We start from the raw sequence: 13380 nt of genomic DNA, 5'->3' as shown, positions 1-13380 counted from the left end.
ATGAAACCAAACTTTCCCCCATGGGACCAGAAAACATAACAAAAGACAGCAAGTTTTCTAGCTTTGTCAGGGTAAAGGCATGGCTGGTATCACCTGATGTTGTCAGTAGTCAACATTTTTGAGTGGAGGTTCCAGATGACCTCAAGAAGTTCATTCCAAACTACATCTCTCTGATTCTATAAAAACAAGATTTAACACAGATGGTAAGAGATGGTATACTCAGTTTGTCACTTCTATTGCTGTTCAGATACTATGATCATGAATAGGAATTAATACAACAGTACTCATCTCTTGAGATTAGAAGGAGCTTATTAGACTTTACTGGCTTTACTAGAAATAGTTTAATGAATTATAATAAAAAAAAAGTCTAAATTGTACTGTATTGCATTGTTATGAGATTGAGTGAAGGTTCCTTTTTTATTTTATGGATCGCTTCTGACAGTTCTATGCGCATATTATGAAAACTGCCTTTAGTTGGTCTCAAGAATGTGTTTTTTTTTCTTCTTTTTTTTATTTTTTCTTCTGTTTAGTGGTCATAGTTACCAGCTGTTGAGTACAGAAAGCCTTGATGGCTGGAATTGTGGCTACCTTTCGGGTATGTTGATTTCCTTCCTCACTGCCCTGAAGGTGTCTGGTGTGGTTTAGCCTGGCAGGCAGTTGAGCACCACACAGCCTTTGCTAACTCTCCCCTCTCCCTGCACTGGAATGGGGGGAAAAAATCATGAAAAAACAAAACAAAACAACAAAAAAGTAGAACTATGAGTTGATATAAAGACAGTTTAAACAAAAAAGAAAGGGATAATAATAATAATAATAATATGTATACAAAACAAATGATGCACAGCGCACTTGCTCACCACCCGATGAATGATGCCCGGTCAGTCCCCAGGCAGCGGCACCTTGCCCCAGCCAACTCCCCCAGTTTTACTGCTCTGCATGACATCAGGTATTATGGAATATCCCTTTGGTCAGTCTGGGTCAGCTGTCCAGGCTGTGTCCCCTCCCAGCTTCTTGTGCATCCCCAGCCTCCTCGCTGGCTGGGCAGCATGAGAAGCAGAAAAGTCCTTCGCTGTGTGTAAGCACTGTCCTGCAACAACATCAGTGTGTCATCAGCATTATTCTCATCCTAAATCCAAACCACAGCATCATAGTAGCTACTAGAAAGAAAATTAACTCTGTTGCAGCTAAAACCAAGGCAGTATTCAGGAGAGACGGAGATGAATCTTAAGATCACCTGTTATCTCCAGCATTTCTGATGTCAGAACATCCAATGTCAGACAGCATAGAAACCTTCAGTGTTATTTTATTATTTTATTATATTTTATTGTTTTGGATCTTCACCTTTCGTACCTGATGGGAAAAAAAATCCTTGCTGTGTTCTACTTAGGGAGGAGGGGGGAATAAAATCGCTCATGTTATTGAACAGTAAATTGTTTAGTTGCAACTAAAGTAAACATACTCAAACTTCTCTCTTTAATCTTTCTTTTATTTATTTCATGGCTAGTCTGTTTCTGAGAAGCATATTGTACCTCTGAGAGGAAAAAAAGACACAGATTATTTAATTTTCATTTATCACTAATTTCATTTTTTAGCCATTACATCAGCGAGGTTTTATATTACAACCCTTGGGCATGCATGCACGTAACTTGAAGCCTGCATAGACTTTGAACCTGACAGGCAATGTCGTGTTTCATAACTACATTGGCTAAAATAATGATAGGCCCTAAAATGCATTTCTCTTATGTTGAAAGAGATGAATAAAACTAAGAGTAGGAGGTTTGGAAGATAAAGCATAATAAACAGACACTTAACAAAACATAAAGAGGAGATACAGCACAAAGACCAAAATAGAGTGTTGTAGGTATTACAGGAATATCTGTAGAAAGAACAGAGAAGTTGAGCAAGATTTAAATGGGTTAAATAAGACTACACTGTAATGATGTTGATTTCCACTTCTTTAATCTGTGAGTCAGAAGTTTTAATGTCCCTTTTACAAGCAATTTTACAGGAGACTTTCTTTCACCAGTTTTGAGACAAGTATATCTGATTAAACAGACAATCTACAATCTGTATATGCACAAATAAATTCAATGTAGTAGATTAAGTTCTCAAGTTTGAAGGGGAGAATGAAATCTTGCTATTTCAAAGTAGTAGAAATAATATTATACTCAAAGGAGGAGAGTAGTACTAGAAAGAAATGAAAAACTCCTTGCTGTAGGTTTGGAAATATTTCTGCTGCTTTTGAAAACAATCTCAATACTGATTTCCATAGATCCTTGCTAAAGAAAGGATAAAATGAAACTGGAGATGTAGAGAGATGGTGAAACATCTTAATGCCTGTCATAGATGCACAGAAGGACATAAAGCTTCAAGGCTATAGAGAAACAGGCAATTTTCCTTTTAAGATATTTCCAGCTTTTGCTGCCTGCAGCACTTCCGTGGTGGTGTGATTACCAATAGCCTCTCCTTTGGTCAGGCTGAATCAGCAGAACATCAATATATCTAGTACTCTGTGCCTAGAAATTCAAAGCAAGAAATTCAAAGTTAATTTATTGTGCTGTTAGCAGAGAACTAATAACCAGTTAGGGAGGAAGAAAAGGCATGCAGTGCTGAGGATGTCGGAGAATTTGCAAGATTTGTTGTTACAGATTTTTAGAGCCTGATCTCTGTACTTTAAGGTAATAATAATAGAAGCATAGTTAATACTTTCTCCTTCTCCAATCCCCAAATAGATCAAATATTAATTATGGAAAGCATTACCTTCCCAGATACTATTTCTGTGACACATTTAAATTTGCAGGTATTACCAGAAGACCAGACAATGTGCTAAACTCAATTATACCTGCTTATTTTTGTTGCTGTTGTTTTTCAGATTTTACTGAAATACATGAATTTTGAATGGAGAATCAGTAAAGAAGGGCCTGCTACAGGAAGACAAACTTGAGACCATAATTAGACATTTGCCTAGTTATTAGTTGCCAGGTTGTTAGGCAAGTGCCTAATTATGGTCTTAAATAATTTTACTTCATTGAGTAGGAAGGGATCTAAAGAGTTATGAGTACTTTATTTGAAGAATGGAGGATATTAACTTTTAATAGTTGTCTACGTGCATTGATCGAGATATCCTGGAAAAATTGCAGTTAGCAGTGACATTTGAAGGGACAAGTTTTGGAGCCAGCTAAGTTTTGGAGCCTAAAACACAGAGCTTTCCAGATGAAATTTCCTAAACTTGGCGTTGTCTTAAAGCACTGGCCTGCCTGCACCAAACAAAATAAGAAAGTTTGATTCAAGTGAGATTATGGTCAAAATACAAAGCCCAAACCCTCCAACCCATTCTTGCTTTTTTTCTACAGGTCACTTTTACATGCTACTTTTCTACAGGTCAGCAAACAGGTTTAGGACTGAGCTGTGAGAAAAACTTGATGAAGAGTGCTTATAATTTGGATAGAAGGGTTTTAATTTAAATAATGGTAGCCCAAAGTCTGCGACATCTGATCAGGATTTTAAGTTCTGGTTAAGAACACAACGTATGGAGCAAAGCATACTCCTGGTTTGATTTTTTTTAGCTTTTTTAGTATTTTTTAGTCTTTTGTGTTGTATGGAAGGGTCTGTAAATCTCTCAAATATGGAAAAATTCTTGACTACTTAGCAATAATGAAAAAAAGTAATATGCTTTATAGTAAGCATAAAAAAATTTCAGTTGTGGTTTTGCAAAGTTGCTTTAAAGTCATAATGTTAAATTGCTTTTCTTAGTCAATCACGTGGAGAGGCTGCAGTTGGCCTGTACCTGTTCTTGACTGTCAAAAAGGTAGCCTGATAGTTTTGGGGGGAATAGACTTCCATTGTGATTTTGGTGATTTCAGTATTGTGTGGGGCTACAAAAACTACCAACAGGGGCAAGATGGAATGTAGGATTTATTCCTTGATCTCACTGTGCTCCTGTATACATTGTGGTCTGACTTTTCAATTTGATAAAATTTGCATACTGTTACCTTTTAAGCCCATGCAAGAAGAAAACATGCTGAAAAGGCCATTATTGCCACTAAAATGCAGTATTTGCATGAATAAGGCTTGCACAAGAGTAATTGTTGCACCTTTGATTGCTGCCCATAAAGTTACATTTATAGAAAATTTGAGTAAAACTCAGGCATGGATCTGACTTGGTCTGGAGTTTAAAATGAGATTGCTTCCCAGCCTTCTGCAGACAAACCTGCAGTTACTTCCCCTGAATGCTAAGTAGATGGATGAAAACAAGTTTCTATTCAAACCAAGGTATTAGAGCTAATACAATAAGCTGTGCTGAGAAAACGCGCTGTAGGTTGGAAGCAGCTGCTAGCCCATAATTTTGGAGTGTGGTGGAAGCAAGTGTCTGCCATAAAAGGCTGGATGAATTGGTTGTTCTTGTGAAAAGAAGTAGTCTGAGTGGTATGTTCAGACAGTTTTTTATTTTTTTATTTTTCCTGAGAATGGGAAAGATGTGAGAAGTGTAAAGCCTATTCATGCAGGTATGGTGATTATCCAAATGTAGATAGAACACACTTTTTCTTCCCCAAGTGTGTCCTCTCAGAAACTTAGGGAATAATGCAGTATGTAGCATGCGAGTCATACTTGGCATTCTTCTCAGAGCTGATATTTCACGTCCATTGTAGATGGATATTTTAAAGAACCTCGGTTTTGAGTCTGATGGAGCAAACATTTGTCTTTGAAATATTTTGAGAAAAGACATGCTCCCATTTCTCAGGAGGATAACATGCAACTTACCTTTCCTCTGGAGTATTTATATGTTACCTGATGGTTTTTGCCAAAGGAGACAGGTTCAGGGGATGCAGCACAGTAATTAGGGGGTTGCTTTGCTAGAGATGGGTCCTCAAAACCAATTTAGGAAACTTCAGTAATTAGCATCAATGAGCTCAAGTGAACTTAACATCTTCACATGCTTCACAAAGCATGGTAATTCCTTTGGGGCTGTGGAGGTGTACAAGGAAGCTGACAGAGCCAAGTAGACTTGAGCAGTTCTGAGAAGATAATTCTAATGCCTAATTCATAATGTTGATGAGTTTTCATCATATTTTCCAAGTGTCTTTCATTATGGGGTTGCCCTTAATGTAGAAAGAACCACGTGTATGAGAGTTTATTACATCTTTCTTGTTTTTTATTCACCTATGCCACTCAGGATATTGCAACTCAACTTGAACATTTCATAAAACACATTAAGGTCGCTGTAGATGAAATGAGGAGTTCCTACGTCCTTTTCTTTCTGCTTCCTTTTGAACAGCTTTCACTTCATGATAGTTTTAGCTCTAATGCTGCCCCTCTTGTGTGAGCTGATGTAAGTGAATAAAATAACAACAACACAACAGTCCTATAACTTTCTCCCATATTAGTGAGTTAAATGGGTCCATGGAAGAATCCAGTGAACTGCAGAATTTGGAGCAAAGGAAGGGAGTGATACCAAATGGCCAGAAATGAGAAAGAGGAGGCACTGGAGCTGGAGAAAGGTAGCAGACAGGAAGGATAGGAATCAAGCCTTTAGTAATGAGACATTAGATTGGTTCAAAGCCTGTAGCATCACAGATACCATATGTAGTTTTTCAAACTGAGAATAGCAGTGTGATTTTGCGGATTTTCAGGAATGTATCCCAGATACTAAATAGGCACCATATTCTCATTCCAGTGATGTTGCACTCTTTTTAAAACATATGGCTTCCTACTGATTAATTAAGCAGATGAGACAGTTGGAATATCTTTCACGTATATGAATCTTTAGCAAAATAGCATTTCTCTTTCCCCATAGACCTACATCATCATTTCTGCAGCCTGGGAAGTAGTATTGCCCAGTTTTACTTTCTATAACCTTTGGCAGATTTATCTCACAATATACCCTGTTCGTACTGTAGACAGACAGAGCTGTGTTAGCAAAACTTCTCATATATTTATTTCATGCGCTTCTTTGAAGGTTTGTAGACACAAACCTGTTGATTTGCAGTCTCACACCTTTCTGAAATACCTGATAAGAGGTGCTGTGGATTTTGTGTAGCAGAAAGTCATGAGAATGACATGAGCAGACTATGTAAGTGTGCTGCACAATTTGATATATCTATACACATCCTAAATGGAAAGTCACAAGTTTTGTGTTGGTACAATGACTGGGGTGGGGTCTTGGGGGGGGAAGGGGGTTTACTTTGTTTGGTAGAAACAACTCATTGACATAAAAACTTACTTGATGGTACAGTTGTAATCTGCCTAGTAGGATTCAGTTTGAACTACTTCCTTTCCAATTTTGTTTCAGAGAACAATGATACTTCCCATTGTATTTTATCATAGAAATAGTTTCTAGTAATTTTTTTTATGAACTAGTTGTTCATGAAGTGCAAAGCTTAATAGGCTCACTGTAAAGCACGTTTTTCCCCTAATGTATTGCTTTTGCTGAAAAATTGCTCTCTTCTTTTTCGACTTGTATTCATTTGGGTGTTACTTAGTACAAGTAAGGCTGCAAGCAGCCTTCTATTCATTCTTAAAACAGTTCTTCATTATTTAGTGTCACCAACAATGGATTTTGGTGGAGAAGAACTGGAGTTTGTTAGTATTTATTTGATTTTTGTATGCATGTAGTTTGTGGTATTGTTGGTGATATTGTTAAGGGGAGTGAGTGCACCCTCAGTAAGTGTGCAGATGACACCAAGTTGGGTGGGACTGTCCATCTGACTGAGGGTAGGAAGGCCCTGCAGAGGGAGCTGAATAGGCTGGATCAATGGGCTGTGTCCGGCTGTATGGCATTCAACAAGGCTAACTGCCAGGTGGTGTGCTGGGGTCAGAGCAACCCCATGCAGCGACACAGGCTTGGGGAAGAGTGGCTGGAAAGTAGCCTGGCAGAAAAAGACCTTCGGGTGTCAACAGCCAACAATGTGCTCAGGTGGCCAAGAAGGCCAATTGCAACCTGGCTTGTGTGGCCAGCAGGGTGAGGGAGGCGATTGTCCCCCTGTACTTGGCTCTGATAAGGCCATACCTTGAGTACTGTGTTCAGCTTTGGGCCCCTCACTACAAGAAGGACATCGAAATGCTAGAATGCATTCAGAGAAGAGCTGATGAAGGGACTAGAAAACAAGACTTACGAGGAACGTCTGAGGGAACTGGGGCTGTTTAGTCTGGAGAAGAGGAGGCTCAGGGGAGACGTCATTGCTCTCTACAATTACCTGAAAGGAAGCTGTAGGGAGCTGGTGGTCGGCCTCTTCTCACAGGTAACTAGTGATAGAACTACAGGGAATGGCCTCAAGTTGTGCAGGGGCGTTTACGTTGGATATTGGGAAGAATTTCTTCATAGAAAGAATGCTCGGGCATTGGAACAGGCTGCCCAGGAAAGTGATGGACTCACTGCCCCTGGAAGTGTTTAAGAGCCATGTGGGTGTGAAGCTCTGGGACACGGTTTAGCAGTGGAATTGTACTGCTAGGTGATGGCTGGACTTGATCTGAGAGGTCTTTTCCAACCTGAATGATTCTGTGATTAACTATAATTTTTGGTAAGTCCTGTTACTTCAGTGCTGCAGAAACACATTAAGAAAGCATAATCCTTGTTTTGACATCTGGTATCAGAGCAGCAGTTTAGAGATAGCATGTTTCATGCTGAACAGTCTGTAGCTGGCCACCTTTGCACCCTGCAGAACATACTGCTTTAAATTTCAGATAAGTGACATGCTTTAGGGTGCAGCTGTGGTATTTTGGTAAGTGGCTCCCTGAAAGCTAAGCGTCATTCTGTGGTGAATTCACAGAGTCTGTGAAGTCCTATGGACAATTCTGCTTATGGAAGGGAAAGATCAGGTAGGCTGTAATGATTTGGCTTCTCTTGTCTCACAAAAAGCAAGGTAGCAATTACTTCTGATGTCACAGATTTGTTTTTCTTTGAACTTTGTCATCTTTTTTTTTTTTTTTTTTTTTCTTTTTGTCTGTTTTTATTTTCTTAAATTGCTTTCCCTAAATTTGAACATTGAGGAAAGGGCCATAACTGTTTTTCCTGTGGTGCTTCTACCTGAATAGCTGTATAAGCTAAGAAAAAATCATACAACTTAACAGCAGCAGCTACTATGGTATCCAGCAGTGTTGCTATACACAGTGCTGATGAAGCAAGCTGTTATGGGTGACGTAACCCTTTTTGAAGGGTGGGAGTCATTTCTTTATCCATGTCATGTCTTTCTTGGAGCTCAAAAAAAAAAAAGTGATGGAAAAGGAACCCTTGTTTCTTCAGTTGTGTAAAACTGTGAGCAGAATATTCCAGTTTTGCAGGTTCCTGACAATGCAAATTGATATCCACATAGACAGGGAAGAAATTTCTTCGCATCCTAGTTACATCTTAGATTACAAAAACAAACAAACAAACAAAAAAGGCAGAAAACATTGAAGACATTTCATTAAATGTGATAGCAGAAGTACAGTTGCAACGGCTATATCTGCAGAGGATACAGAGGATAATCTGCAAACTCACTACTAATCTTTTAAAAGTCCTCTGCTGCATAGTGATCTTTTCTGTACCCCTGTTTTTACTCACTTGTTTTCATTCCACACCCATTACTTAGAAAGTAGCTAGAATAATTCTTTTATTTGAAAATGAATTGCTGTAATTAAATTTCTCTTCAGATTATATATCTTTCAATTTTTAGAAAAGAGTGCATTTCTAGAAAATGTGTCCTGATACAAATAAATTGAAAGTTCAAGGTAAGGATCATGTAATTGAAAAATACAAAAGATGTCTGAAAGGGAAGATGTATTTATTCATGCTACTACTAGATTCCATAAAGTATTATTCTCATTACTATTCATGTTTTCTGAAAGATAAAGGCTTTTCTAATATAGTTGCCGTGCTAACTAGACTTCTAAAGAATAATTTTTGTAGGCTTTTGTTAGTATGAGCAGGGCTCATTAAACAATATTAAAAGGAGGTAACAATATAGTGCTGGAGTGCATATTTTCAGAAGTGCTTTCTTGATAAATGAGGCAAAAATTTTCATAATTTCCTTACTACAGTTTTTCCTTTATGCTGGATTTCATGGACTGTACAGTGTAACATGGATGCAATGAATATCAACTATGATTGAAAATTTAGTTCCAACATTTCTGTTTAATTGCATTTTAAAGCAAAAAATTTCATTGTACAAAATTCTTTATTCTTTAGAGACCTGCACAACTTTAAAAAACATTTAAATGAAGGCAGTGCTTATTAGGAAGAACATTCAGTTTAACTTTCTTCCCCCTAGCTCCAGTTATAGTCCCAGAAGATATGGCAAAATGTTAAAGCTATGAAATAACATTAAAATGCCATTTAATGTGTCAAGGGAAACTTTGTTTATTTTTCTCTTCAGATAAAAAGACTTGAATAAAAGCTTTTTCCGCTGTAGTGCTTGCAGGTTTTCAAGTAGATGGAGAAGGCTGTTGCTAGCAGCAGATTATACCAGATGCACAGTTGCCTAGGGATGGGTGCTTTGTTTGCTGGAGACAGGTCTTATTGTCTTGCCTTGAGGCGTTAGGTTGAGTCTGTTAGACCATGTAAGTAGTGATTTTTATCCTTTGAGCTAGTGGAGTGTCACATGGTGGTATGTGACATTTTTAGGTAATGCATGAAGTAGATATATATTTCTTTTTCTTTTTCTTTTTTTTTTTTTTCCTTCTTTTAGACTTGGATAAGTAGAAGTAGGTGACCTCTATAGAAGTTTTGCAGAAACCTTAAATATTTACCACTGAAAGAAACGGATTGCCAATTTTAGAGACAAGTTGCTAGGTTCCCAGCCTAAGAAATGTACTAAATTAGCATTTCATCATAGTTCTTTCTTCCTTGATAAAATTTTTGTGGATAGATGAAAGGATTTACATTTATATTGAATATTGTAGCATGCCAGTAGAGGACCAATGAGACTCTGTGTGATGAATATCTGAAGATTTCCTGAAATTTCCACTAAAAGAAAATGGAAAACTTTATAGATATATTTACTGCATTTGTATTAGACATGAGATAATAGGTGTAATACATTTTTATGTTAATTCACACTTGTCTGTATATAGGATATTTAATTTGTTCCTTCAAAATACCTCATTTCTAATGCTGCTGCCTACACAAGTTATTTGGCAAGATGGGCTGTGTTCTGTAATTTAACAATACCTGTGTTCTTATGAGATTATATTTTCATTTGAGGTATAATTTGCAAATACATTTGTCCACACTATAATTACAAAGTGAATATTATGACTCAGTAGCAGAACTGGTTGTAGTATCAGTCTGGTTTTGTAAGTTTTTTTTCATTAAATTTGTATCTGGAGTTTTGCATCTAGATTTCCAGGTAGTTTAGCAACCTTGTTGTGCTCATCAAACATTACTTTCTCTAGTTCATTCAGTTTGGGAGGTAGCTCAAGCAAGCCAAAGAGTGTAAAGTCATATAAACAATTGAGTATTTTTTAAAAAAAGAGAATTTTTATGAAAAATGTTATGATATGACTTAGTCTATTTCAACATAACAGTAAACACTTCATTAACTTATATATTGCTGGGAGAAAAAAAAAAAAAGTGCATAGAAGGTTCCAGTGTGACAGAAGTCTGGCATGAGGTTGCAATATAACATGCAACTGTGAATGCATGTTATATTGCATTCTTAGAGCAACTTGTATGTCAGACCTAGCAAGTCTGCTAAAATTGTTCAGTGCTTCCCTCCTCTACTGTTTTGCAGATTATCATAGAACCATAGACCTTAAAGACCACCCAGTTCCAACCCCCTGCCATGGGCAGGGACACCTCTCACTAGATCAGGTTGCCCAAAGCCCCATCCAGCCTGGCCTTGAGCACCTCCAGGGATGGGGCATCCACAGCTGCTCTGGGCAACAGTGCCTCAGCACCCTCTGAGGAAATAATTTCTTCCTAATATCTAATCTAAATTTGAACTCTTTTAATTTAAACCCATATTCCCTTGTCCTATCACTGCACTCCCTGACAGAGTCCCTCACCAGTCATTATAGCCATATACGTCCATATATATATATATATATATATGTAGCCATACACATATAGCCATAATAGCCAGTCGCTTTTAGCCATCCATCACAGCACTCCAGTTGTGTAAGTCATCCCACCACATTTCCAGGATAGCAGTTATATTAGAGTTTTCTAGCTACATTGTGGCTTCCAGCTCCCCCTGTTTGTTGCCCATGCTATGTGCGTTGGTATAGAAATGTTTCAGCCAGACCGTTAATCCTGTCACCCTTTTGAGGGAAGAAGCCCTAATTTCTATGTGGTGTTTCTCAGGTGTTTCTCTGGTTTCTAATGCACCAACAATGCCTGGGTCATGCTGCTGCTCAGATCTCCATCCCCTACTCACATTGAACCTAAATTAAAACCCTCCATATAATTCTCGCCAGGTTGTTGGCAAAGATGCAGTAATTGTTAAAAGGGTTGATACGTTAATGAATGATTTTCAAAGTTTAATGAACATACGAAGGTTTTATATCCCACTGTTTTGTGTTCAGGGCTTCCTATAGTTCCAAGATTCAGTGATGGCTTAATACACAGTATTGAATTTAAACTGAGTCAAAATATTACTAAAGAAATTAACGGTGTTATCCATTTGAACTTAATGTTTTAGTTTCCCACTTGGTGCTAAGGTAGTACCAAAGCTGAGGAATTCTTTAAATCAATATTCACACAAAAATTTATCTGCCAAAGACAAGCAATTAAAGCTTAAAAATGCTCAGTCTGATTTTTTTTTTCAATAAAAATTTAGAAAAATGATGCAATTGGTCATTTCTAAGTCATATTAAATAGCTGCTTACATTCTGAACTAGTGGGTCCTATCTGCATAGGATGTCCCCCGCATTCTGTATAGCCTTTCTTGACTCAGAATTTGTCTGTCCCATCTTTCTTGATGAGATTCTTTGTGAATTGCTGTCATTGTGGACAATAAAGATTAACTGCATTTGATTAGGGCTTTCAAAGTTGTATTTACATCCAAGATGTACAATGGTAATGCTCTCTGTAGATACTTCACAAACTGAGCCACATGTGCACATGTAGCCTGAACTCTTTTGTTTCTGAGGTTCATACATGTACAAGTTGATTCTGACTTGGGAATGTTTTCATTGTGGTTGCTCTCTTGTTGCATGCATAGTATGGCTACTTTGAAATTGAAAACGATCGATTTAGAAAATACTAACACTGTCTGTCTGTCTTCTTTAGGAAAGCCCAAGAAGGGAACAAGAAAGTGGTTTTAGCAGGCTGTGTTCCTCAAGCCCAACCTCGTCAGGACTACCTGAAAGGCTTAAGTATTATAGGGGTATGTATCTTTATCAATTAGAAACCTGTTTTTTTATGAATGTTTTCAATAGGCCAGTGTCATTATATATGCACAATTGACTTCCTCCTGGAAAAAGCAGTGGAGAAACTTGGTACTTATGTTACTCTGCTTGCATTATACAGTACTTAAGCTTTCTTGCATCCACAGTGATTTCCTTTGTTGTGGGATGAGGGGACAAGGAAATGGATACTGTTGGCAGAAATGATTTTAAGTGCCATTTATAGCCTTAAAGGGTTGAAGATTGCCATATTGTTTAAAATATGACAGTTTATCTGCATTAAGATGAACAAATACACCCTTTATTAAAATCAGTGAAAGATGTATAGAAAACTAGAACAAAAATGTTACACAGACACAGCTGAGGGTTTGATGTTAGGTATTGTTTTTTCCCCCCTGTACTATTAAGACAAAAGGCAACAATCATTTTGATTAAACCTGAGGCAGTCTGAAGAGTTAAATCCACCAGTGACTGAGTTAAACAGTTACCAAGCTTTACCTTGAAAAGCTTTACCTGAGAGCTTTTGGCATAATTCAGCTAGTGAAGTGCTTTCAGTATCCTTTGAGAGGAAGCAATACTGTCGAATTGATTCACCTTTGTAAAATCCTCCTGAAAATCTGGGAGTCAAAGCACGAGCTAGAAAAGATTTGTCATTGTTTAAGGCTTTAGATTAAAACTGGATGAAATGGCCTGTATGAATTGAAACACTGTCATTGGATTCAATGTGTGAATTACAGAGTGAAGTTTTCCTTTATTATGTTAAGTCAGAGCAGATGACTGCACAGCATCTTTTTCCTACATTACAAATGTAGAGAGGTCAATGTGTTTCCACTTCAGTTTGATGAATTCAGATTGATACTAAGATAAAGGAAGAACAACAAAATATTCCAAAGACTTCACTTTCATTAGGAGAAGAGCATATCAGATGCAATTGTTCAAAGTAATTTAGAAGTAAAATCGTAGTTTGCGATTAGGAAGAAGATGAATTCATTAAATGATTTATTGGAATTCTTTGTAAAGATAGACTTTGTGCTGTTTGATTGACTTTTTTAATTACTA

The 13380-nt window shown here is 37.4% G+C and overlaps 1 protein-coding gene across 2 annotated transcripts in view; it reads left to right on the top strand.

Moving 5' to 3' along the window:
- Window positions 1-13380, top strand: part of CDKAL1 (CDK5 regulatory subunit associated protein 1 like 1) — a 428476-nt gene that overhangs the window by 119787 nt on the left and 295309 nt on the right. For both annotated transcript variants that reach the window (XM_032181446.1, XM_032181447.1), the window contains one exon: window positions 12206-12302. In XM_032181446.1, the coding sequence (XP_032037337.1) occupies window positions 12206-12302 (97 nt within the window). The remainder of the gene's footprint in view (window positions 1-12205; window positions 12303-13380) is intronic.

The sequence above is a fragment of the Aythya fuligula genome, chromosome 2, assembly GCF_009819795.1.
Source record: "Aythya fuligula isolate bAytFul2 chromosome 2, bAytFul2.pri, whole genome shotgun sequence".
NCBI lineage: Eukaryota > Metazoa > Chordata > Aves > Anseriformes > Anatidae > Aythya > Aythya fuligula.
The sequence above is the reverse complement of the archived record's forward strand: the minus strand, read 5'-3'. Positions and strand labels throughout refer to the sequence as shown.